Below are 22,707 nucleotides of genomic sequence, written 5' to 3'. Positions count from 1 at the left end.
AAATTGATATTCATAATGAGACATTATAAATAACTTTGCCTCCAGAAACCCTATGAACTTGGAGAAACGAGGAAAGTTAAACAAGTGTTCAGGTCTTTCATTTATAGGGTCGCTATGAGTCATCTATGATTCTACAGCACTTAACAACAACAACATAAAGAGACCTCAGTAGGCCTAATGGACAGAAAGTTATGCTACCAAGCTAAAGATGGGTGATTTTAATCTGCGGCCCTCAGGCCTGGTTTTAATTGTTTTTGTCAAACATTCTTCTAAGTGGCATAGCACTGGTCTGTCAATTTTCTGTACAGAGGTAACTCGTGATTGTTGTGATGCTGAACACTGTGACACTGATGTGTCAAATGTGATAATGGTTACCCATGGTGGATAGTGTTTGGTGGAGCTTCCTGATTAAAACAAGCTTGGAAGCAGAAGAGGCATCCACTTCCAAAATACCTTGCCTCCAGAAACCTTAAGAACTCGGAGAAACGATGAACATTGCATAAGTGTTCAGGTCTTCCATTCATAGAGTCACTATGAGTCGTCTACGACTCGACGACACGTAACAACATAATGAGACATATTTCTGGACTCCTTATTCTGTTACCTTTTTTTATGTATGTGCAATGATATTGTTCCAATGATACTACCATTTTAATTTGAATCCAGGGTCTTTAAGGTGTGTTTATACCTATTAAGACAAGTACACCCTTACTATTCTTCCTATGAAAAATTGTGTTAACTGTTCTCATGTATTTATTACTCTATACATAATTTAAGATTCTTTTAAAATGCTAATTGAATATTTTTAGATTGCAATTAAAATTATAAATTCACTTTGGAGAAAGACATTATTATAATATTGTTTTCCTATCTGAGGACATATTATTTCTTACCATTTGTTCTGATTCTTTTTTATGTACTTTAATACAATTTTATAGTTTGGCCAAAGATACAGCAAACAAAATGTGTTCATTGAAGAAAACAAAGAGGTTTTAAGATAATGAGCTTAAAATGTGCAAAGGACATGACTAGGCAATTTCTCAGAGGAATAAATCCAAATAATTAGGAAACATGAAAATATACTCAAATTCACTGATAGAGATTTTTCAATTTGAAAAGAGAACAAGGTATCACTTTACACTAAGGTGTCTCACCTTGTCACTACTGATATTCCAAGTCTTATGGAATACTCCTCACTTATCAATTATATCATTACCCAACATTTTGCATTTATGGTAATAGTAAAATATCTACTATCTATTTTGAAAATTAACAGCTCTTGTCTGGCAACAATGAATGTCAAGGTATAAAGAGGTGTAATACTAGCTGTGATGATTAAGGTTATTTGTCAACTTGACTAGGAATGATTATCAGTGGCTTGAAAGTTATCATCCTCTATTTTTACATAACACTGGTTTGCACAGACCTGATCTTTGAAACCTTTGTCAGTAAGTGAGGAATAGATCTATTTGGCAGACTTTCTGGCTCTGTATATCAGAAGTCAGTAGCCCTCTCCATCCACCATGACAGTAAAGAAATAGCTCCAATTAAAAAGTTCTTAGTATGGCCTGGACTGCTCTCCTATCTGGAGCACTAGACAGAGGCCCCGCTGCCTGGAGGCCCCGACCCCTTTGTCTGGAGGCCTTGGCCTTTCTGCCTGGTGGCCCGGACCAAGCCACCTGGACCCCCCAACCCCTCCACCTAGACAACCTGTTCGCATGGTATGGATGCTCCCAACAGCCACCTGGACTCCCAGGCCCCACCACCTGCAAGACCTGCCCATGCAGCCTCACTGCTGAAATGCTTCTGCCTGCCACCTGGAAGAACAGTCCTATCACCTGGAAGACCTAGCTCTGTTACCTAGACACCCCACCATCCCATCTGGAGGACAACCCACTGCTGTCCCTCTGAACTGCAACAGAGACCCCAATATCACATTTCCTCTCACCTCCCAAAGCTTGGGCTGCCTTTAGCCCTGGGCACCTTGGACCTGACTAGCCTAGAGAAGATTGTTTACTGACAGTCCTTATCTCTCCTCAACTGAAGCAAATCTTCCCTTGAGTCAAAAACTCAGAAATAAACTTGGGCAGGGTAGTTTCCCTGCCTTCCCCTGGAGCAGTGACTTCTTGAGCCAAGGTTTTCAGAGCAAGAGCCTGCTAAGGCCTCAGGCATGAAAAACTCTACAACAGCAATGTCAGAGAAGAAGCAGACTACATCATACCCTACACAAACCCAAAACAAGATGTCACCCTCAAAAAGTGACACAGTATCAATGGATTTCCTGAAGCCAGAAAGTCTGATGGAACTTTATGACATAGAATTCAAAAGAACAAAAACTGAATATTTTCAACGTGTAAAAGACAAACTTGAAGAATTACAGCACTCTGCAAGCAAAACAAAGAGAAACTTGAAAAAACAATCCAAGACGATGTAGATAAAACAAATGAGGCATTAGAGGCTCTGGAAAAACAAGAAACCACAATCCAGAATATGAGGACCAATGTTTCAGATGCTGTCAACATGTAGGAGGGACACATGAACAGAGCTGAAGACATGGAACACAGAACCAGTGATGTAGAAGATAGAATTATGACCACTGATCTGCTAGAACAAAAAGCAGAATAAAAAAGGAAGGAACAAGAAGAAAGCCTAAGAATAATAAGGCAAACCATCCAGAAGAATAACATGCACATAAAACGAATCCCAGAGCAGGAAGAAGCAAGTAAAAGGCACAGAGAAAATTGTGGAAGAATTACTAGAAGAAAACTTTCCAGGCACAATGAAGAATGAGAGAATATATATTCAAGAAGCTGAGAGAACACCATATAGAATAGACCCCAAAAGAAAAATACCAAGTTATATCCTATTCAAATTTGCTAGAATTAAAGATAAGGAGAGAATTCTGAAAGCAGCTAAGAAGAAACAAAGAAAAATCTCTAAGGGAGAGCAAATAAGATTAAGTGCCAATTTCTCAACAGAAACCATGTGAGCAAGAAGACAGTGGAGTGACATCCATTGAATACTCAAAGAATACAACTGTCAGCCAAGAATATTGTACCCATAAAGATATTCACAGAAAAGCAGAACCTAAGGGAGTTTGTAAAAACAAGACCAGCAATTCAGGAAACACTGGGAGACATCCTTTTTACAGAAAGCTGGATGGACCAAGATAATATGCAACACCACCAAAAAGAACTCAACAAAATGATAGAAATAAAACCTTGTCTCTCAAAAATTATACTGAATGTGAATGGCTTCAATGCACCACTGAAGAGAAAAAGCGTGGCAGATTGGATAAGAAATCAAAACTTATCAATATGTTGTCTACAAAAGACACACCTAAAAAACAAAGATAAAGAAAGACTATAAAGAGTAGGGAAAAAATATACCTAGTAAATGGGAACCAGAAAAAAAGCAGGAGTAGTGATATTAATCTCTGATAAAATAGATTTCAATGCAAAAACCATCTCAAAGGACAAAGAAGGTCACTACATAATGCTTAAAGGGTCAATAGAACAAGAAGACATTAACGATAATAAATATCTATGCATCAAATGATAGAGCTGCAAAGTATATAAAACAAACATTAACAAAACTGAAAAAAGAAATAGCACCTCTATAATACTAGGAAACTTCACCATACTACTCTCAAGAAAAGATAGAACTACCAGAAAGAAACTCAACAAATAATTAAATCACACAATAAACCAAATCAATCACATAGCTATATACTGGCTAATGTACCCAAAAGAAGCACAGTATACCTTCTTCTCCAATGTGCATGGAACATTCTCCAAAATAGATCACAGTTTAGGTCACAAGGCAAGCATCAATAAATTCAAAACCATAGAAAGAGTACAAAGCATATTCTCGTACTACAAGGTACAAAATTAGAAATTAGTAACAAGAGGATAAAGGAGAAAAAAAACATACATTTGGAAACTGAACAACACCTTGCTTGAACATGAGTGGGTAATGGAAAAAAATAAAAAAATGAAATGAAAAATTTTCTTGAAACAAATGACAGTAAAAACACAACTTACCAAAACCTCTGGGAAACAGCCAAAGCAGTAATTACAGGTCAACTAATAGCAAAAAGCAAACACATCAAAGGGCAAGAAAAATTATAACTGACTCTCTAACCCAACATCTCCAACAAATTGAAGGTGGGGGGGGGGAACCACAGTAAAAACCTGACACCCTCTTAAAAAACTGAATTATAAAAATTATGGCAGAAATAAATTAAATAGAAAACAGAAAAATAATTGAAACCATCAACAAAGCCATGAGTTGGTTCTTTTAAAAGGTCAATAAAATCGACAAACCATTAGAAACAACTAAAAAAGGGACAAAAAGAGAAGACACAAATAATCCAAATAAGAGATAAAAGGGGCATTGTCACTACAGAACCAACTAAAATAAAAGTTAACAATGGAATATTAGATCAGCCGTCTGCGGTGGGCCCACCGGCAAGATGCAGATTTTCGTAAAAACCCTCATGGGGAAGACCATCACGCTCGAGGTTGAACCCTTGGACACAATCGAGAATGTGAAGGCCAAGATCCAGGACAAGGAAGGAATTCCTCCTGATAAGCAGAGACTCATCTTTGCTGGAAAACAGCTGGAAGATGGGCGGACCCTGTCTGACTACAACATCCAGAAGGAGTCCACTCTTCACCTTGTATTGAGACTTCGTGGTGGTGCTAAGAAAAGGAAGAAGAAGTCTTACACCACTCCCAAGAAGAATAAGCATAAGAGAAAGAAGGTTAAGCTGGCTGTTCTGAAATACTATAAGGTGGATGAGAATGGCAAAATTAGTCGCCTTCGTCGGGAGTGTCCTTCAGATGAATGCGGTGCTGGAGTCTTCATGGCCAGCCACTTTGACAGACACTACTGTGGCAAGTGCTGTCTGACTTACTGCTTTAACAAACCAGAGGACAAGTAATTAGGAGTTAATAAAAGACAGTGAATTAACATTTAAAAAAACAAACAAACAAAAAAAAAAAACAATGGAATATTATTAAAAACTATATGAAAACAAATGGACACTTAGAAACTAACAACCTATCTAAACTGACACAGACTGAAATTAAACATCTGAACAGACCCATTACAAAAGAAGAATTGAAAAGGTAATAAAACAACTTACAACAACAACAACAAAAAACCCCAAAACGCTACACCAGATTTTACAAGTGAATTTTATCAAACATTCTGAGAATAACTGTTACCAATTCTACTAATTCTACAGAAAAATATGAAATTCTCCCGGATTCATTCTGTGAAACAAACATATGCTTGATACCAAAGTCAGGTAAAGACATCAACAAAATAGAAAACTATAGGCTAAATCTCGCAAAAAATAGATGCAAAAATCTTGAATAAAATCCTAACCAATCGAATCCAATAGTACATAAAAAAGAAAATTCACCATGACCAAGTGGGAATCATAACAAGTATGCAAGGATAGTTCAGCATAACAATCAGTGTAAATTCACCACATTAACAAAGCAAAGAACAAGAACATGATCTTAACAATTGATGCAGAAAAGGCCTTTGACAAAATCCAACACCTTTTCCTCATTAAAACACTCAACAAAATAGGAATAGGGAGGAATTTCCTCAACACAGTAAAAAGTATATATGCAAACTAAGAGCCAACATCATTTTCAATGGAGAGAAATTAAAGGCATTCCCTTTGAGAACAGGAATTAGTCAAGGATGCCCACTATCACCTCTCCTATTGTATTGGAAGTCTTAGTGATAGCAATAAGAGAAGGAAATAAGAGGTATTCAAATTGGCAAAGAGAAGGAAATATTATCTCTACATGCAGGTGATATGATAGCATATTTAGAAAACCCTAAAGATTCAGTTAGAAAACTACTGGACATAGTCAACCAATTCAGCAAAGTGGTAGAATACACAAATCAACATACAAAAATCAGTTGGATTTCTCTACAGTGATAGAGAGGATACAGAACTGAAGTTAAGAAAAACAATGACAGAAAGAATACAGAACTGGAGCTAAGAAAAACAATACCCAACACAATAACTAATCACAAGATTAAAGACTTGGGACTCCATCTAACTAGAAACACAAAAAAACCTATTTTATTTAAAGAAAATTATAAAACATTACTACAAGAAATGAAATGAGACCTGGAGAAACTAAAGAACATACCGTTCATGATCTTTGCTAGGAAAACTCAATATTGTGAAAATGACAATTCTACCAAAGGCAATCTATAAGTTCAATGCAATCCCAATACAAATACCAATTCCATTCTTCAACGAGATGAAAAAAAAACAATTTACAATTTCATCTGGAGTAGAAAAAGGCCCCAAATAAACAAAGTACTCCTGAGAAAAGAGAAACAAGGTAGGAGGAATCTTACTCCCTAACCTCAAATCCTACTACATAGTTGTAGTGATCAAGACAGTGTGGTACTAGTACAGTGACAGACACATAGAACAATGGACTAGAATTGAGAATCCAGAAATCAGCTCATATACCTACTGTCAACTGATTTTTGACAAGGAGATTAAATCAGTTAAGTGGGTAAACAAAATCTTTTAAACAAATAGTGTTGACAAAATTGGAAACTATCTGCAGAAAACTCAAGCAAGATCCACGCCTCAGTCCATACACAAAAACCAACTCAAAATGAATCAAGGACCTAGAAGTGAAACCAAGGACTATAAACTTCTTCAGAGAAAAGCTTGGAAGAACTCTAGAAGCCCTAATCCACAACATGAACAGTCTCCCAAGGACCCCAAAAAACCTCCAATCAGGAAAGAATAAAATAGATAAATGGGACCTTCTAAGTCTATGCACAACCAAAAACTTTTCTAACATGGTAAAAAGGAAAGCCACAGACTGAAAAAAATATTTGGTAATGACATGTCCGGTAAGGGACTTAGATCTAGAATTATAAAACACCCAAATACTTAAAAAATAGAAAGGTAAACAATCCAATTGCAAAATGGGCACAGGATGTGAACAGACACTTCAAAGAAGACATTCAGATGGTGAACAAATACATGAAAAAATGTTCAGAATCCCTAGCTATAAAAGAGATGCAAATCAAAACAACTCTGAGATATCATCTCAACTCAGTAAGAATAGCAAAGTTCAACAGAGCAGCAAGCAACAAATGTTGGTGAGATAGTGAAGAAATTGGAACCCTTGTTCTCTGCTGGTGGGAGTGTACAATGGTGTAACTACTCTGGAAGGCAGTATGGCACTTTCTCAAAAAGTTGGAAATAGAAATACCATATGACCCAGTAATTCCACTACTGGGAATATACAGTAAGGAAACCAGAACTGCCATGCAAACAGATATATTCATACCCATGTTTATTGCTGCATTGTTCACAATAGCAAAGAGATGGAAGCAACCCAAGTCTCCATCAACAAATGAATGGACAGAGAAGCTGTGGTATATTCACACAATGCAATACTATGCACGCACTGAAAAGCAAAGAACTCATAACTTATTTTATGAAACTGGTGATCCTGGAGGACATTATGTTGAATGAAATATCTCAGTCACAAAAGAACAAATACTGCATAATGCCTCTTATAAAACAGGACTGGCATGGGGGTTGGGGAGAAACTAAGAAAAGAGAGTATCAATAAACACTACACTTAAATAGATAAGAGAAAGAACTGTCTTAAATAAATGTGTGATTAGGTATTATTTGCATAACAACAGATCAGAATAAGAGGTACCTAGCAAAGTGGACTGGGGGGTGGGGTGGAGTAGGGAGGAAATTTTGCAACAATGAAAGAATCTTTTTTAAAGGGAAAAGTGAACTGAGGAGTGGGGAGGGAAGGAAAATGCACAATAATGAATGAATGTAAATCTAAGTTTTCGGCAAACTTTTGTTAAACTATCAATTAAAAAATTAAAACAAAAGAAATAAGTAAAAAAGAAATGTCTCTAGAATTGACAAACTGTCCTCTAAGAGGCAAATTTCCACAAGGAAACTTAAACTCATTGCCACTGACTCATAACTGACTCTTCCGAGGGCTCCCAAGGCTATAAATTGCACAAGAGATTGTCTGTATTACTCCCAGGAGTTGCTGGTGGATTTGAACCACCTGAGAATTGCAGCTTTTGGGTTAGCAGGACAATTCTCTATGGACTATGCCAAAGGTAACCAAAGTTCCTATCTTTGAACCTATGAAACCAACAGTAATGCAAAGTGTTAATCATACTGATTGTAGGCAGAAATACAATGCTAAAATAATAAAAAAAATTTTAAAAAACAATGCTAAAATAATACTCAGATGCTGGTAGAGAAAATATAAATCTTTATAGCTTTTCTAGGAAAAAACTGAGCAATACCTATTAAAGTTTAAAATGCATAGACTCTGACTCAGTGGAATAATTAAGCATGGAATAATGGTGCCTTGGAATAATTATCATAAAAGGAAATAAACAACATCTAAATACATACATATATTGTACAAAGATGCTTATTGTAGCATTATTAGAAGTGATAAAAAACCTAGAAATAGGAAACAGAATCATAAATAAGAAATGGTTAAGTACATATGAGCAGATCAATACAATAAGACTTTATACAGACATTGGAACTTCTTAGAGCTATACTTATTTCAAGAGAGCTCTGTCTGGTAGCCTCAGGGGCAAGAAGTTTTGCTAGTAATTCAAAAGCCAACAGTTTTAATTCACCAGTTGCACATGGAGGAAAGATGGATAACCTTCTCCTTTGCAATTTACAACCTCAGAAAAACCACTGGAGGATCAGCTATGAGTTGGTTCCAATTCAATGACATACAACAACAATGATACCTTATCACAAGAAGTGCTGGTAGTGTCCAGCACATACTGGTTGCTATCAGAAAGGTCAAAAATTCAAATATACAGGCTACTTCCTGGAAGAAAAAAGGGTAGGCTTTCCTTTTAAAGACTTACAGCCTTGGAAACACAGTGGAGGCTTTCTATAAGTTGAAACTGACTTGATGGCTGTGAGGTATTATTTTAAAAGACATCTTATTACAAAAAGCCCTGGATTTACAGTGTGTTACATACTGGGATACTAAGCAAAAGGTCAGTGGCTTGAACCCACCAGCTACTGTGAGGAAGATGAAACCGGATAGAAGGTCACCATGGGATGGAACTGACTCAACAGCAGTGGGTCTGATTTTGGTATCTCTTATAGAATGTTTTTTATTTGAATTATTCCTTTAAAAAATTCCAGTAGTCTACATAGTATCCAACAGCAAATAAATAGGTCTTGGAGAAAATGTAACCAGGGTACCCCTTAGAAGTAAAGATGGCAAAACTTTGTCTTGCATACTTTGGACTTGTTAGAAGGGGCAAGTCCTTGGAAAAAGACATCATGTTGGGAAAAGGAGAGGGTCAGCAAAAGAGAGAAATACCCTCAGTGACGTAGTGTGACACAGTGATTGTAACAGTGTGATTAAGTATATCAGAGATGATGAGGATAGCACAAGACAGGGCAGGGCAGGAGGAATATGCAGTTTGTAGAGTTGTAGCCAGCTCAACTGTACCAAACAACAGCAACATTTTATAAAGCACACATGTCTAAACACTTATATGCTTTTACATAGGGAACTCTGGTGGCCTAGTGGCAAGGGGTTGTGCTGCCAAGCCAAAGGTGTGTGGTTCAAGGCCACCATCTAGTCTGTAGTAGAAAGATGGGCAATCTTCTTCCAAGTGACTTACAGCCTTTTAAAACCCACTGGAGGGTCCACCATGAGTCATTTCAGACTCTATAGCACATTATAACATGCATTTCATATACTAGACAGAAATGCCCTTTAATATCATTGTTATCTCTACAGAATAAGTAAATAGATCTGCAACACATGTAGTTTATAAGGAGATAGTCTGTACCAGTAGTTAGGAGATCAGGAGATGTATTGCACCAGGAAAGTCTGCAATCAGAAATCTCTCCAAATTATTGAGGAACAATGACATTAATTGGAGGACTAAGGTGAGCCTGATTCAGGCCATGGTCTTAATCACTTGCGATGCACCTGAGAGCTGGACTAAGAATAAGGATGACTGAAGAATTGATGCCTGTGAACTATGGTATTGAAGAAGAGAATCGAATATCCCACCGACTGCCAAAAACACTCAAATAGATACGTCTTAGAGAAAGTGCAGCCAGAGTGCTCCTTGCAGGCAAGGATGCTGAAGCTCCATCTCACATACTTTGGGCATGTTACTAGGAGAAACTATTCCTTAGAAAAGAACATTGTACTAGGAAATGTAGAGGGACAAGGAAGGAGAAGAAGAATATCAACCACATGGGTTGACACAGTGACTGCAGCAATGGGCTGTAGTTTGTCAGGGATTGTAAGGACAGCACAGGGAAGGACAGTGTTCAGATCTATTGTTCATAAGGTAATTATGAGTCCTACTCAGTGGCACATAACAGCAACAATAAAAGTATCCAGAACATGTAAAGAAAACTGAGAACAGGACAAGAAAAAGACAAATACCCAATTAAAAAATGGGCAAAAGATTTGACTAGACATTTCTCCAAAGATACGCAAATGGCTAACAAGGACATGAGAAGATCAGTAATAGTCATTCTACCTACTATCATTATTCTGACTTGTGCTGATCCAATGTGTACAGAACAGAATTGTGCTCCACTGGGTTTTCAAGGCTGTTGTTTTCTGCTCATTTCAAGGTTAAGAGATAACATCTATTAACTTCCCTGAGGGAAGAAGGCAGGCAGCATCCTCCTATAGAGATTTATAACCTCCAAAACACAATGGAGGGTTATCATGAGTTAGAATTAACTAGATGGCCATGGTTTGGGTTTGGATCTTTTGGAAATCTCTTCTTACCTACCAGTGCACTGACAGCAGATTTATCCACATACTAATTTTAAACACAGAATTACCATATGATTCAGTGTTTTTCCTCCTAAGCAGATACAAAAATAATTAAAATCAGGTAATTAAATACTTGTACATTCAAGGCAACACTATTCACAGTTGCTAAAAAGTGGAAATAATCCAAACATTTACCAAATGATGAATGGATCAACAGAATGTACACACACACGCACACACACACACACACACACACACACACACACACTCACGTATTATTCAATCACAAATGGGCATAAAGTACTGATTCACATGAAGCTTGAAACACTGGCTAAATGAAATAATAATATAGTAAAGATCATATATTGTATGATTCCATTTACAAAGAACATGCAGAATAGGAAAACCCAGATTAGTACTTGTTAGAGTTTCAGTAGAGGGGGTAATGAACAGTTACTGCATAAAGGCTAGAGGTTTCGTTTTAGGATGGTGAAAAGGTCTTGGAACTAAATAGATGAACACCACTGTGATAGCATAAAATTACATTAAATAGTATACTTTAAATAACAGGGGTAAAAAGAAGATGAAAGAAACCCATTACCATCAAGTCATTGCCAACTGTAGTGACCCTACAGGAGAATAGAACTGCCCTGTAAAGTTTCCAAAGCTGTAAACATTGCTCATTTTTCAGGAGGCCTGGTGTAAAAGTGCAGCATGCTTGGAAATGTAGAGGGTCAGTGAAAAGGAGAGGACTTCAGTGAGATAGACCAACAGGTTTAAGCACAGCAGGGCTTGTGAAGATGACTCAGGACTGGGTGCGGTATTGTTCTATTGGACATAGATGCTATGAGTCAGACCTACCTCAGTGGCACAGTGGAAGCCAACTGCCTTATCCTTCCTCTGCAAGGCTGCTTGGGGATTCAAACCACCAATCTGTTAGTAGTCAAGTGGTTAGCCATGGCTCTGCTTGTGCTTCTGTTTTAACAGAGCAATTGGTTATTGTTAAATTGTGTGAACTTTACCTCAGTTTTAAAAAGATACCTAATTCTGTATTCACTCCTATTTCTGCACAATAAATTACAACAAACAATGTTGTTATCATTGTTAGGTGCTGTTAAGTCAGTTCTAGCTCAACAACACTTTGCACAACAGAGAGAAACAATGTCCAGTTCCCAAAATGTAAAATGTTCAATATTCTTTGCCAATATGACAACTCAAAGGTATCAATTCTTTTTAACTTTCTTTACTAACTTTTCTAGGCACCTGAGGCAACTAAAAATACCATGGCCTGGATCAGGTACCATGGCTTAGACCCCAAAGTGACATCCTTGTTACACAGCACTTTAAAGAAGTCCCTTGCAACAGGTGTGCCCCATGAAATACTTGATGGCTGTTTCCATCAGTCCTGACTGCAAATCAAAACAAACTGAAATTGTCCATCTTTTCTCTGACTATCATAACATTGCTTTTTAGTGGCTTTTTTTTTTTAATTTTTTTTTTTTAGTGGCTTTTTAGTGCAACTTAACTCACAGTTCTGTAAGTGTGAAGTCCACAGGTGCTAAAGTGGACTTTCTGATTAAGATCTCACAAGACTAAGGCGGGCTCATTTAAAATGTTGACATGATTCAGTTTTTACCATTGTAGGACTGAGGTCCACATTTCCCTGCCGGCTGTCAAACAAGGAATCAATTTCATCTTCTACAAGCTGCTCACATTCTTTGACACATGGTGTCCTCCCACAATAGCAGGTCCACTCCTTGTCTTTTGATTAGCTTCTCTGCCGCTGGAAGACCCAAACCAACAGCTTTTAAGTATATTCTGACTCACAACAAGTATATAGAATAGAGTTTAATTATCCCACAGGATTTCCTGGGCTGTAATCTTTCTGGGAACAAACTGCCTCATCTTTTCCTCTATACAACTGCTGGTGGATTTGAACCACCAACCTTTTGGCCAGCAGTCCAATACTTAATCCACTATGCCGCAGGGGCCCTCTTCAGCTCCCAGCAGGAGTAAATCTTTTGTTTTTAAAAGGTTCATACGTTTAGACTAAGTCTACCCTGCTAATCTCATATAAAGTAAAATAATCACAGGAGGGGCGGCCTCGCACCCCTGGGAACCAGTGGGCAGGAAATTGGTGTGTTGCCCTGCCTCAGAGAACAAGCTCATCTACTGCAGGTCTGGCCTGGGTTGCTGCCTTTGGAAGCAAAGGAAGGTCAATAGACTGTCAGCTACAGCACAGCATGGAATTTCCAGAGAAGCCTTATATCAAAACTTCATAAAGAACCAGAACCACATGGACTTCTTCCGGGGAGATTGAACAGGCCTGAGTTTTGGAAAACGATAATGTGTAACCAGCTAGAAACTAACACCAAGGAGGCCAAGTGGCAGCAGGTCTTGTATGAGCGACAGCCCTTCCCTGATAATTATGTGGATCGGAGGTTTCTGGAAGAGTTTCGGAAAAACATCTACGCTCGGAAATACCAATACTGGGCTGTCGTGTTTGAGTCCAGCGTGGTGATTCAGCAGTTGTGCAGTGTGTATGTGTTTGTGGTTATATGGTAGTATATGGACGAAAGTCTGCTGGCCCCTCAGTGGCTTTTTGGGACCGGCCTAGCTTCCTCACTGATTGGGTATGTTTTGTTTGATCTCATTGATGGAGGTGAAGGGCGCAAAAAGAGTGGGCGGACCCGGTGGGTCGACCTAAAGAGTGCACTGGTTTTCATCACTTTTACACATGGCTTCTCACCAGTGCTGAAGACCCTGACAGAGTCAGTCAACACTGACACCATCTACGCCATGTCGGTCTTCGTGCTGCTAGGTCACCTCATCTTCTTCGACTATGGTGCCAACGCTGCCATTGTATCCAGCACACTGTCCTTAAACATGGCCATCTTTGCGTCTGTCTGCCTGGCCTCACGCCTGCCCCTGTCCTTACATGCCTTCATCATGGTGACATTTGCCATCCAGATCTTTGCTCTGTGGCCCATGCTGCAAAAGAAGCTAAAGGCACGGACTCCTCGCAGCTATGCGGGAGTCACGCTGCTTTTTTGTGTTTTCAGCTTTAGGAGGCCTGCTGTCCATTAGTGGTGTGGGAGCCACACTGTTCGCCCTTCTGCTTATTTCCATCTCGTGCCTCTGCCCTTTCTACCTCATTCGCCTGCAGCTTTTTAAAGAAAACATTCATGGGCCTTGGGATGAAGCAGAAATCAAAGAAGATTTATCCAGGTTCCTTAGCTAATTCAGGGATCCCTTCACTCTGTTATTAAGGCAAACTGATAGACTCCCAACTAGTATAGGATCTGAAGACAGAATCCATTTTGGAAATACATGCTTATGTGGGTGGAAGAGCAGAAATCGAAAGAAAACCAAAGGCAGAGGTGGTGAAAGTCTTCACCCTTTTCTGTTATTTTATGGGGACCTCTTGAATTGTTGCCTCTTAATTTATTTGCAGTAACAAGTGAAGTGATGTGGCTTCTATTTATTAAAGAGAATAACAACATTGTAAAAATAAAAAAATAATCACAGGAGTGTGATGTCATAAATCATAGGATCCAAAGGGTGCAAATTATACAAACGCAAGAATAGCTGGTCATTCTTGGAATTCTGTTCACCACAACCTCTTAAGAGAAAAATTATAAAAAAATATATTGTACCTAATCCAAGAACAAATTGTTATTTGTCTGTGTCTGTCTTATAGCAAAGAAGATTTGAAGTGGTTTTGTACCAAGTGATTTATACCAAGATTCCAGAACCAGTGATTTATAGATTAACACAGTTCAGCTATCCAAGCCCTAAGGAAAGAACAACTTGCTCCTACTATGCAGGCTTTTCTTTCTGAGGCCTTTCCTGGCTTTGTTTCACTTTCCATCTACTAAAGCACTGAACGTAAATGCAAAATAGTTGCCAAAAGGAGTGCAGGTGCTCATCGTATAGGGATTCAAGTCACAAGCAGCCTGCAGTATCTACATGTGCAAACAGACAAGTGCATTGTGTGGACTTTTTCACCTTTGAGAACCATAAAAAACTTCTGTGTTTATTCTTTATACCTATGGGTGTGTGCCATATTAGAAACCAAATATGAAAGGCTTTTAAACACAAGACTATACAAGCACACACTCTTTGCTGTCAGAGTGAAGTTATCACACATCATATAGCCTCTAGAATAGAAACGAAAATAAGGTTTCAATATCATCATGAAAATCGTTTGACCTTGTGGAACTTCTGAAAAGGTCCTAAAAGTCCTCAGGGATTCCTGATCACACTTTGAGACCCAGTGATAGAAGGTGACGGTGGTCTAAGTAAGTGGCTTCAAATAGAAAGATCAATGGTCTGGGCCAACCAGCCGTTCCAGTGACAGGAGAAAAGTTCCATTTCCTAATGGAAATATTAGTCTTGAATACCTAAGGGACAATCCTACTCAATCCTACAGTCATTATAAATCCTAATCAGTCAATGGGTTTGAATTTTGGGTTTTGTTTTGTTTGTTACGTCTAAATACCACCAACTGAACTTTTAAAAGATTTATCAACTCATATATATACTGATGTATTGTTGCCATAAGAGGGAGAGAGCCCTGCTGGTCTAGAGGGTAAGGTGTTGTGCTGTCAACCCAAGGACAGGTGGTTAGAATCCATCAGCTCCTCTGTGGAAGGAAGATCCTCCCAAGTGATTTACAGCCTCTGAAAACCTGCTGGAGAGTCACCTATGAGTCAGTTCTGACTCTGCGGCAATGAGTTGAGTTCTGTTTGTTTGGTGCCTTAAATATAAATCTTCTTTCCCTGATTAATATCAGTTCCGCCTGGCAGATTAGTTTTTGTTTCTTATGTATCCTATTTATAAAAACTGTCATTTGGTGCCACAAGAGGAAAATTGAGTATGATGGGACATAGCATGCACTGAATCAAAATAGTGTTCAAAACTGCTTTCGGTACGCTGTCTGGTAGGATCTGTTACCCTACAAACACCACTGGGGAAGATGGTTTAAAAGGCGGAGTTAAGTCTGCAGTGGAAGAATTGGGATAGAATTGAGCCGTGAGTCAGGCGGAAAAGCCACTGAGGGAGATGAAAGCAAGCACTGGGGATTCTGGTCATGCTTCACCCTTGAAAACTATGCCAAGACCTACATCTTTTTCTCCCTCCTTTCCCCCCCTCTCTTATCCCCTCTCCTGGCATTAAAAATCGATTGTTTTAGGATGACTTACTTTAATGATGCAGGATCTCCCACTTTGCTTCCCCAACCACTGTCTATATCTTGTACAGTGATGTGTTTAAGAGCTTTGTATTCTGGTTGGCGTGGGGGAACTACACCAAAAATACAAGCCAAACCCTTTCTTTGGGAGAACATTACAGGCATTTTGTTAAGAGGCCAGCTTGTCTATTCTGCGCACACTGGTGAGATTTTTTTGCTCCACTCCCCCCTTCTTTTGGCTCAGTGTCCTGAGCAGTTAGAATCAACGGTCTTTTGAAATGAAATTGTAATTTAAAATATGAAGATTGCTAGAAAAAAGGCTTAGCATTCCCCTGCCCCAAGGTTAGGTCTTTAGCCTCCGAATCTCTCGGAAAACACCGTGAGTGGAAATCCGAGGAATGATGATTAAGAATGAGCAAGCGTGACTGTGTGAACGATGTATTCCTTTCGGTGGGAGGTTAGACTCAATCGAGGATTCCCGACAAGTGAGCCGCAGCACTGAGCGTGATAGCCAACAGCGTGTGTGGGACTAGCGCGAGCCCAGGAGACAAGTCACCGGGTTCCGTGAGGAGTGCCGCACGCCCTCCGCGCCAGAGCCAGAGGACGTCAATCGCCCAGCATTCCGCCGTGGAGGGTTTACATCTTCTGAGGGGCGTAGAGTCACTGACCAATGAAGAGCAGTCAAAATTCTGTACTCCGCTGTGATTGGCTATCAGGCTGAAGGGGCGTGGCGGTGGGGCTTGGGGCGTGTCCCGGTTTTGGCCGCGGGGCGGGGCTGTGACACGTGAGGGAGCCGCAGCCGGGAAAGGCCAAGGGCGCTGCAGTCAAAGACGGCAATTGAGCCTCGGCTTCCGGCCCTGCCAGTAGGAGGCGCCCCTCTCGGTTACAGTGGCCCGTTCCGGGCCAGACATTGAACCTAATTCTAGTTGGAGGAGGAGAAAGAAGGGGCCGGCTAGTTGGAGGAGGAGAAAGAAGGGGCCGGGCCGGGTCCCCGACCCTCCGCCCCCGGATGGATATGCCGGGCCCGGTGTCCCGGCGAGGGGCGGCAGCCGCTGCAACCATGCTCCTGCGCACGATCCGGGTTCCCCGTGAGTGCTGGTTCCTGCCGACCGCGCTTCTCTGCGTGTACGGTTTCTTCGCCAGCCTCAGGCCATCCGACCCTTTCCTAACCCCTTACCTGCTGGGACCGGACAAGAACCTCACCAAGAGGGAGGTACGTGGGCCAGCGACAGGCGAGCGGGGAGAGCGGGCAGGAGCTGCAGACTGCTGGGGCGGGGAGGTGTCCTGTTCCTGGGGAAGCGTGTAAAATGTGAGCAGGACAAGGATTAATGAAAGGAGAGGCGCGAGATAGTCTCAGGAGCCGTTTCTGGGCGAACGTTTCTGACTTTTCCCAATAGGAAGGCGAGCCCGCGCTCAGCCCTGCATGAATTCATATTTTTCCTGTCGTCTGCTGGATTTTGAGGACGCATCTTTTGGAAAGAGCTGGAAATTCGGGTCTGGAGCCTTAGGTTATCACAAGTGCTTAGGTGATGCTATAATGTGACCGCCCTAGTCCAACAATTACTGCAATTGAAGGTAGAGGGACGTATTTTTATTTTTAAAAGTTAAAATAAATTGTACTTTAGCTATAACAGAGGTTTGGTTACTATTAATAACCACTGCTTTTCTGGAAGCACCTTTCTGTTCCCCTACTTTATTCAGTCACATAAGGACAGCAGAGAGACAAGAAATCATCGTATTATTTGTCTTGATTTTTAACTAGGTTTTGCCCCAAAATTACGCACACATTCATACACATACACATACCGGAACCAGACGCAACCTCCTGCGCTAAAAGCAGACATTTAGATGGTATCTCATAATTGTCAGTGACAGGTTTGCTTTTATTGTTACTTGTTGCCTCATATTCCTTTTGCTCAACTGTGTGGCAAGCTCTTTCAGAGCTTCATTGCTTTTGTGATGCTTACGGTAATTGAGAACACAGGAACACAGGCGGGTGTTTAAAAACTTCTTGATGATTTATTTTCCCCAGAAGAGGCTTTGTAAATAAAGTTCTTCAGAAATACCTAGTGTACTTTACAAATAGACTTAACATTCTGAAAATGTGTCATCAGTCTCAATGCTTGACCTTTTTTCAGAAGAAAGGACTATATATAAACTGAAAATGGAATTAACCCCAAAATATACAACACAAACCAGATTCAGCAATATTTTCCTGGAACACAACAAAAGATGAAAGCTAAGTCCTGGTATTGTTTTTCCTGGTATTCACTAAGTGGGCATTAATTAACTAGGCTTGTTTTGGTGGTTTGGAGTGTTATGTAGATATCTTCTCATCCCACCCTGGCTCCCAGCTCCAGTTGTTTTGAAATTTTTAAACACTCCTATCATTTAAGCCTTAAGGCATCTAACAACAATAACTTCCACCTGTGGTTAGTAGTCACTTCTTGAGTATAATAACCTTGCATAACACACCAGAGCAAGAGGTGGCTCTACCGGAATCATTTGTAGACTGTTCTTGGTAGGTGCCCTCCAGTTGAGTATGACTCATAGTGACCCTATAAATAACAGAACTCAATCCTGTCCGATACAGTGCCATCCTCATCATCTCTGACATACTTGAGCCCATTGCTGTAGTCACTGTGTCAATCTATTTCATTGGGGCTTGGTGCTCTTTTTATTGGAGGAATGTCTTTGGTTGACCCCTCCATACTTCCAAGTTTGATGTCCCTTTCTGAGAAAAAGCCTCTCCTAACAACATGTCCAAAGTGTAAGAGACAAAGCTTTATCATCTTTTGCTTCCAAGGAGCACTCTGGTAGCACTTTTTCCAAGACATATCTACTTGTTCTTTTTGCAGTCTATGGGGGATATTCAGTACTCTCATAGCCCAATTTGTTGTTACTGGAGCACTAGCATTGTTGGTGCATTTTCAAGGGCACTTGATAGGGAATGGAGAGTAAATTTTGGATCCTGAATAGAGAGCCTTATTTTAATCTTAATACTGTTTCACCTCTAGCAAGTTATCACTGGTGTGTACCCAATCATTTGTCTCTGTCCTATGGACCACTCATAAGGGATTGTATAAGTAATTCATCGCCAATTTGAATTTTACTGTTGGATAAAAACAGTTATAAAGTGGGAAGGACTTACTCTTGTGAACACAATGATTTTACAAGAAGAAAATTATTGCACTAAATAAAGGAGAACTATTTGGGACACCACAAACCATCACTGAACTTGAGGTATAGTCTGAGGCAAAAATGATAACTGCTTATGTGCTGCTGACAATTAAAGTTTCATATGAACAGCCATGTGATCTGCACAGTTTGTATACCTTGCTTGACAGAGAAGCACATGAGGAGTAAGTTCACTTCCAGTGTTGATATTTGAAAGGTGATCTGCTTTGTCATGTGCCCTGGGTCTAGAGGACTACTCTGTTGTGCTATATGTGTCCTGTCCTACCAGAGGATGAGTGGACATACTGAGCGGGTGTAGAACTAAAGCAGGGGTGCCAGGCCCATCAAATATTTGCAGGTTATGTAAAAGCATAAACACATTTCAGTTTTTGCCATTAGTTGAAGAAGAGAGCAAGGTTTGAAGAAGAATCTGGGGGTCTGGGGGAAGGGTGTCACATTCCTCTAGAGCCCCCAAATCATCACTGGTTTTATTGTTTGTGCACAGTATGACTCTGCTGTAGAGAACCTACAGGCTTATTAAATAGCTAAAAATGGAAAGAAATAGAACAACTTGTTCTCCTTTTCAACTGAATGCTTGCTTTTAGCAATAATAGATGGTTAAAGCGGACATGGTTTTTAAGCAAAGTGAATGTCAGGTCATGTTCAATGACGTGTAAGTTTGCGTTTCCTACGAAAAAACTGCAGAACAGCTAAGTTGGGTCTATTTAAATAGAGTTACGTTAACCTAATGTAAAGAGAAAAGAAGGAAAGGAAGACAGACTTTCCATTTTCAAATTTTTTTTCTTAGACTTCAGGGAAGTTGTTACCTTTAGAACACACTTGGTGTGTTAAATAGGTTAGTATGGAACTGTATTTTAGTAGTTGGAAGTTTGAATAAAATAGAGGTGGTTGTTACGTACTACTGAGTCAAGTACAACTCATAACGACGCTCTCAAAACAGATCTGCACCCTGACCTATTTTGTGCCATCCTCATCTCTGACATACTTAAGCCCATAGCAGCAGTCACTGTGGCATCTATCTTGTTGAAGATTTTCCTCTCTTTCACTGAACCAGTACTTATCCAAAGATGATGTCCCTTTCCATGGACTAGCCCCTCATAACAACATCACTTAGGGAGCTCTGGTGCCCCAGGAATGAGAACCTGTGCTACAATCCTGAAGGTACTTGGTTCCAATTCACTAGCTCCTCCTCAGGAGAAAGAAAGGCAGTCTCCTCCTGTGTGATTTATTGCCTCTGAAAACTCCCTGGAGGGTCAGCCATGAGTTGGTTCCAACTTGATAATACCCAACAACATGCCCAAAATATGTGAGACAAAACTTTATCATTCTTGTCTTCAAGAAGCACTCTGACTGCATTTCTCCAGGTAAAGCTCTTTAGCTCTTTATCTTTAGCTCTTTATATCCAGAACCTTTTTATGCTTACATCTTTTTTAGTATATCATTTAACAGCTAGTCCCTGCCTTTCTTTGATTTTATTTTTAAAAACATTGCACTTCAGTACCTGATTTTCAGAAACTTATCGAGTTGGCACTTATCTTTTTAACAGCCTTATCTCCCATCACATCCTTTTTATCCTTGCCGTTTTTTCCATGCACTGAAGCTCCATTCACATTAATCATCACAAATGCACTATGTCTAATCTCTGATCTGCTAGTCGCACTCAAAGATGTGACCTCTGGACTGGTCTTTTCATACATATTGGTTGATATATTTCTGTTGGCCTCCAACTTTCTCATCCTCAAGATCCATTTCAAAGAAGCAACTTCCTGTTTCCTTGGTAACACTATATGGATAGTCCTCATTGGACTCAGAAGTTCTGGAGTGCTGAGGCTTCATTTTATTCTTTTGTATCCTACTTTATACAGTTTCGGAACTGTGTTCTGAAAATAAGTTTTTATTAAGTGATTGTCCAGTTGAGACTTAGTTTGACTGAGAGCTTAAAACGGAACATCTGTTTTCCATTGCCTTTTTGTATCTCAGAAAGAAAGATAAATAAGGTCTGATCCAAAGATTTGTGAAAAGTGTCTTGTTTAGAATAAAATCCATTTCCTTTGTTCATGCTTCAGATTTTACCTGAGATGAAAAATTATGGTGTAGACCATTAATAAAACTAATTTGCATATGTAGCTCTGTTAGTAACCAAAGGATTGTAAGTGCAAACCTACCAGCTGCTCTACTGGAGATTGCTTATTGCTTTGTAAACCCCGAGGGGTAGTTCTAATCAGTCGTATAAGGGTCTCTCTGAGTCAGATTCTCCCTCTGCCAGTTATTAGATGGGATAACTTATGGACAATTTATTTAATGTTTTTTTAAAGACCTTCAACAAGGTGGATTGGCACAGTGATTGTAACAATGGGCTTGAGCATATGTGAAATTGTGAGAATGGTTCAGGGTAGGTCAAGGTTCAGATCTCGTTTATAGAGTCACTATAAGTCATAGTAGATGCAGTGGCACATAACAGCAACAACAAAGACTTGAGTTCTCTTGGTTGTAAAATAGAGGTGATAAAAAGAAATTTTTTTTATTAAATGAGATAATTTAGGTAAAGTGTGGTTTTGTTAGGTGCAGTCTAGTCAATTTTCAACTCAATGATCCCATTTGAAAGTGTAGAATTGCCCATAGAGTAATCTTGACAAGAGTAGATCACCAGTCTTTCTCCCTTGGAGTGGCTGGGTGAATTTGAACCATCAACCTTTCACTTAGCAGCCCAGTGCTTAACCGTTGCACCACCAGGTTTCATCAGCTCATCTGTTATTGTTATGTGCTATCTACTCAGAACCAACTCATAGCTGACGCTCCATTAGAGTTTCAGAGGCAATAAATCACATGGGAGGAAATTGTCCATCACTCTTTCAGAGCAGCTAGTGGATTTGAACCTATCTGCCTTTAAGTTGGCAGTGTAACTCGTTACCCACTAGGCCATCAGAGCTCCCTAGCTCATCATTAGACATTTGCTATTATAATACTGAAAATTGTACTTGATGCATGTTCACTTTAGGTTGATTCCTCTAATGGGAGAGAATACAGATCTCTTGCTTAGAATTAACCTAGAAAGAATTCATCTCATCTTCCCTTCTCTCCCTACCTCCCATTTTCCAGAACATTTATTGCACCTGTTGTTGTGTACCTGAGAGTTAGAACCCATCCATAGCCAACACTCTTGCAGGTTTTCAGAGACAGTTAATTGCACAGGAGGAGATTGCCCATCCTTCTCTCATGGCGCAGCTGGAGGATTTGAACCACATACTTTCAGGATTGTAGTGTAGCTTCCTGTCATTAGAGCGCCAGAGCTCCCTTACAAGTTAAAAAACAAGGAAGAAGCTGTTTAACTAGCTGAAGGAATCAGGAAAAAGTCACTGAACACAGCTAAGTTTTTTCCCTTCTTTTTTGCCAAATCATTCAAAGCAGCTTGAATTTTCTCCTTTGTCACCATTGCCTCTTTAAAAAAAATATATTTTAAATAAAGAATGTTTCTAC

At 39.7% G+C, this 22,707-nt stretch overlaps 2 protein-coding genes and 1 pseudogene across 2 annotated transcripts in view; all 3 read left to right on the top strand.

The window, feature by feature from the left end:
- Positions 1-4,474: 4,474 nt before the first annotated feature.
- On the top strand, positions 4,475-4,945 carry LOC102864585 (ubiquitin-40S ribosomal protein S27a-like). The gene has a single exon (XM_006887413.1). The coding sequence runs from the start codon at positions 4,475-4,477 to the stop codon at positions 4,943-4,945; it is 471 nt and encodes a 156-aa protein (XP_006887475.1).
- An 8,242-nt stretch (positions 4,946-13,187) lies between these two features.
- LOC102864177 lies at positions 13,188-14,082 on the top strand (annotated as a pseudogene).
- Positions 14,083-16,996: 2,914 nt separating this feature from the next.
- SLC19A2 (solute carrier family 19 (thiamine transporter), member 2) overlaps positions 16,997-22,707 on the top strand; it is a 33,568-nt gene continuing 27,857 nt past the window's right edge. Inside the window, exon 1 of the mRNA XM_006887412.1 lies at positions 16,997-17,245. Coding sequence (XP_006887474.1) covers positions 17,042-17,245 — 204 coding nt within the window. The 5' untranslated portion in view covers positions 16,997-17,041. The remainder of the gene's footprint in view (positions 17,246-22,707) is intronic.

This window comes from Elephantulus edwardii, unplaced genomic scaffold, assembly GCF_000299155.1.
Source record: "Elephantulus edwardii isolate Elephantulus edwardi_28Jun2011 unplaced genomic scaffold, EleEdw1.0 scaffold00057, whole genome shotgun sequence".
Classification (NCBI taxonomy): Eukaryota; Metazoa; Chordata; class Mammalia; order Macroscelidea; family Macroscelididae; genus Elephantulus; species Elephantulus edwardii.
The sequence above is the reverse complement of the archived record's forward strand: the minus strand, read 5'-3'. Positions and strand labels throughout refer to the sequence as shown.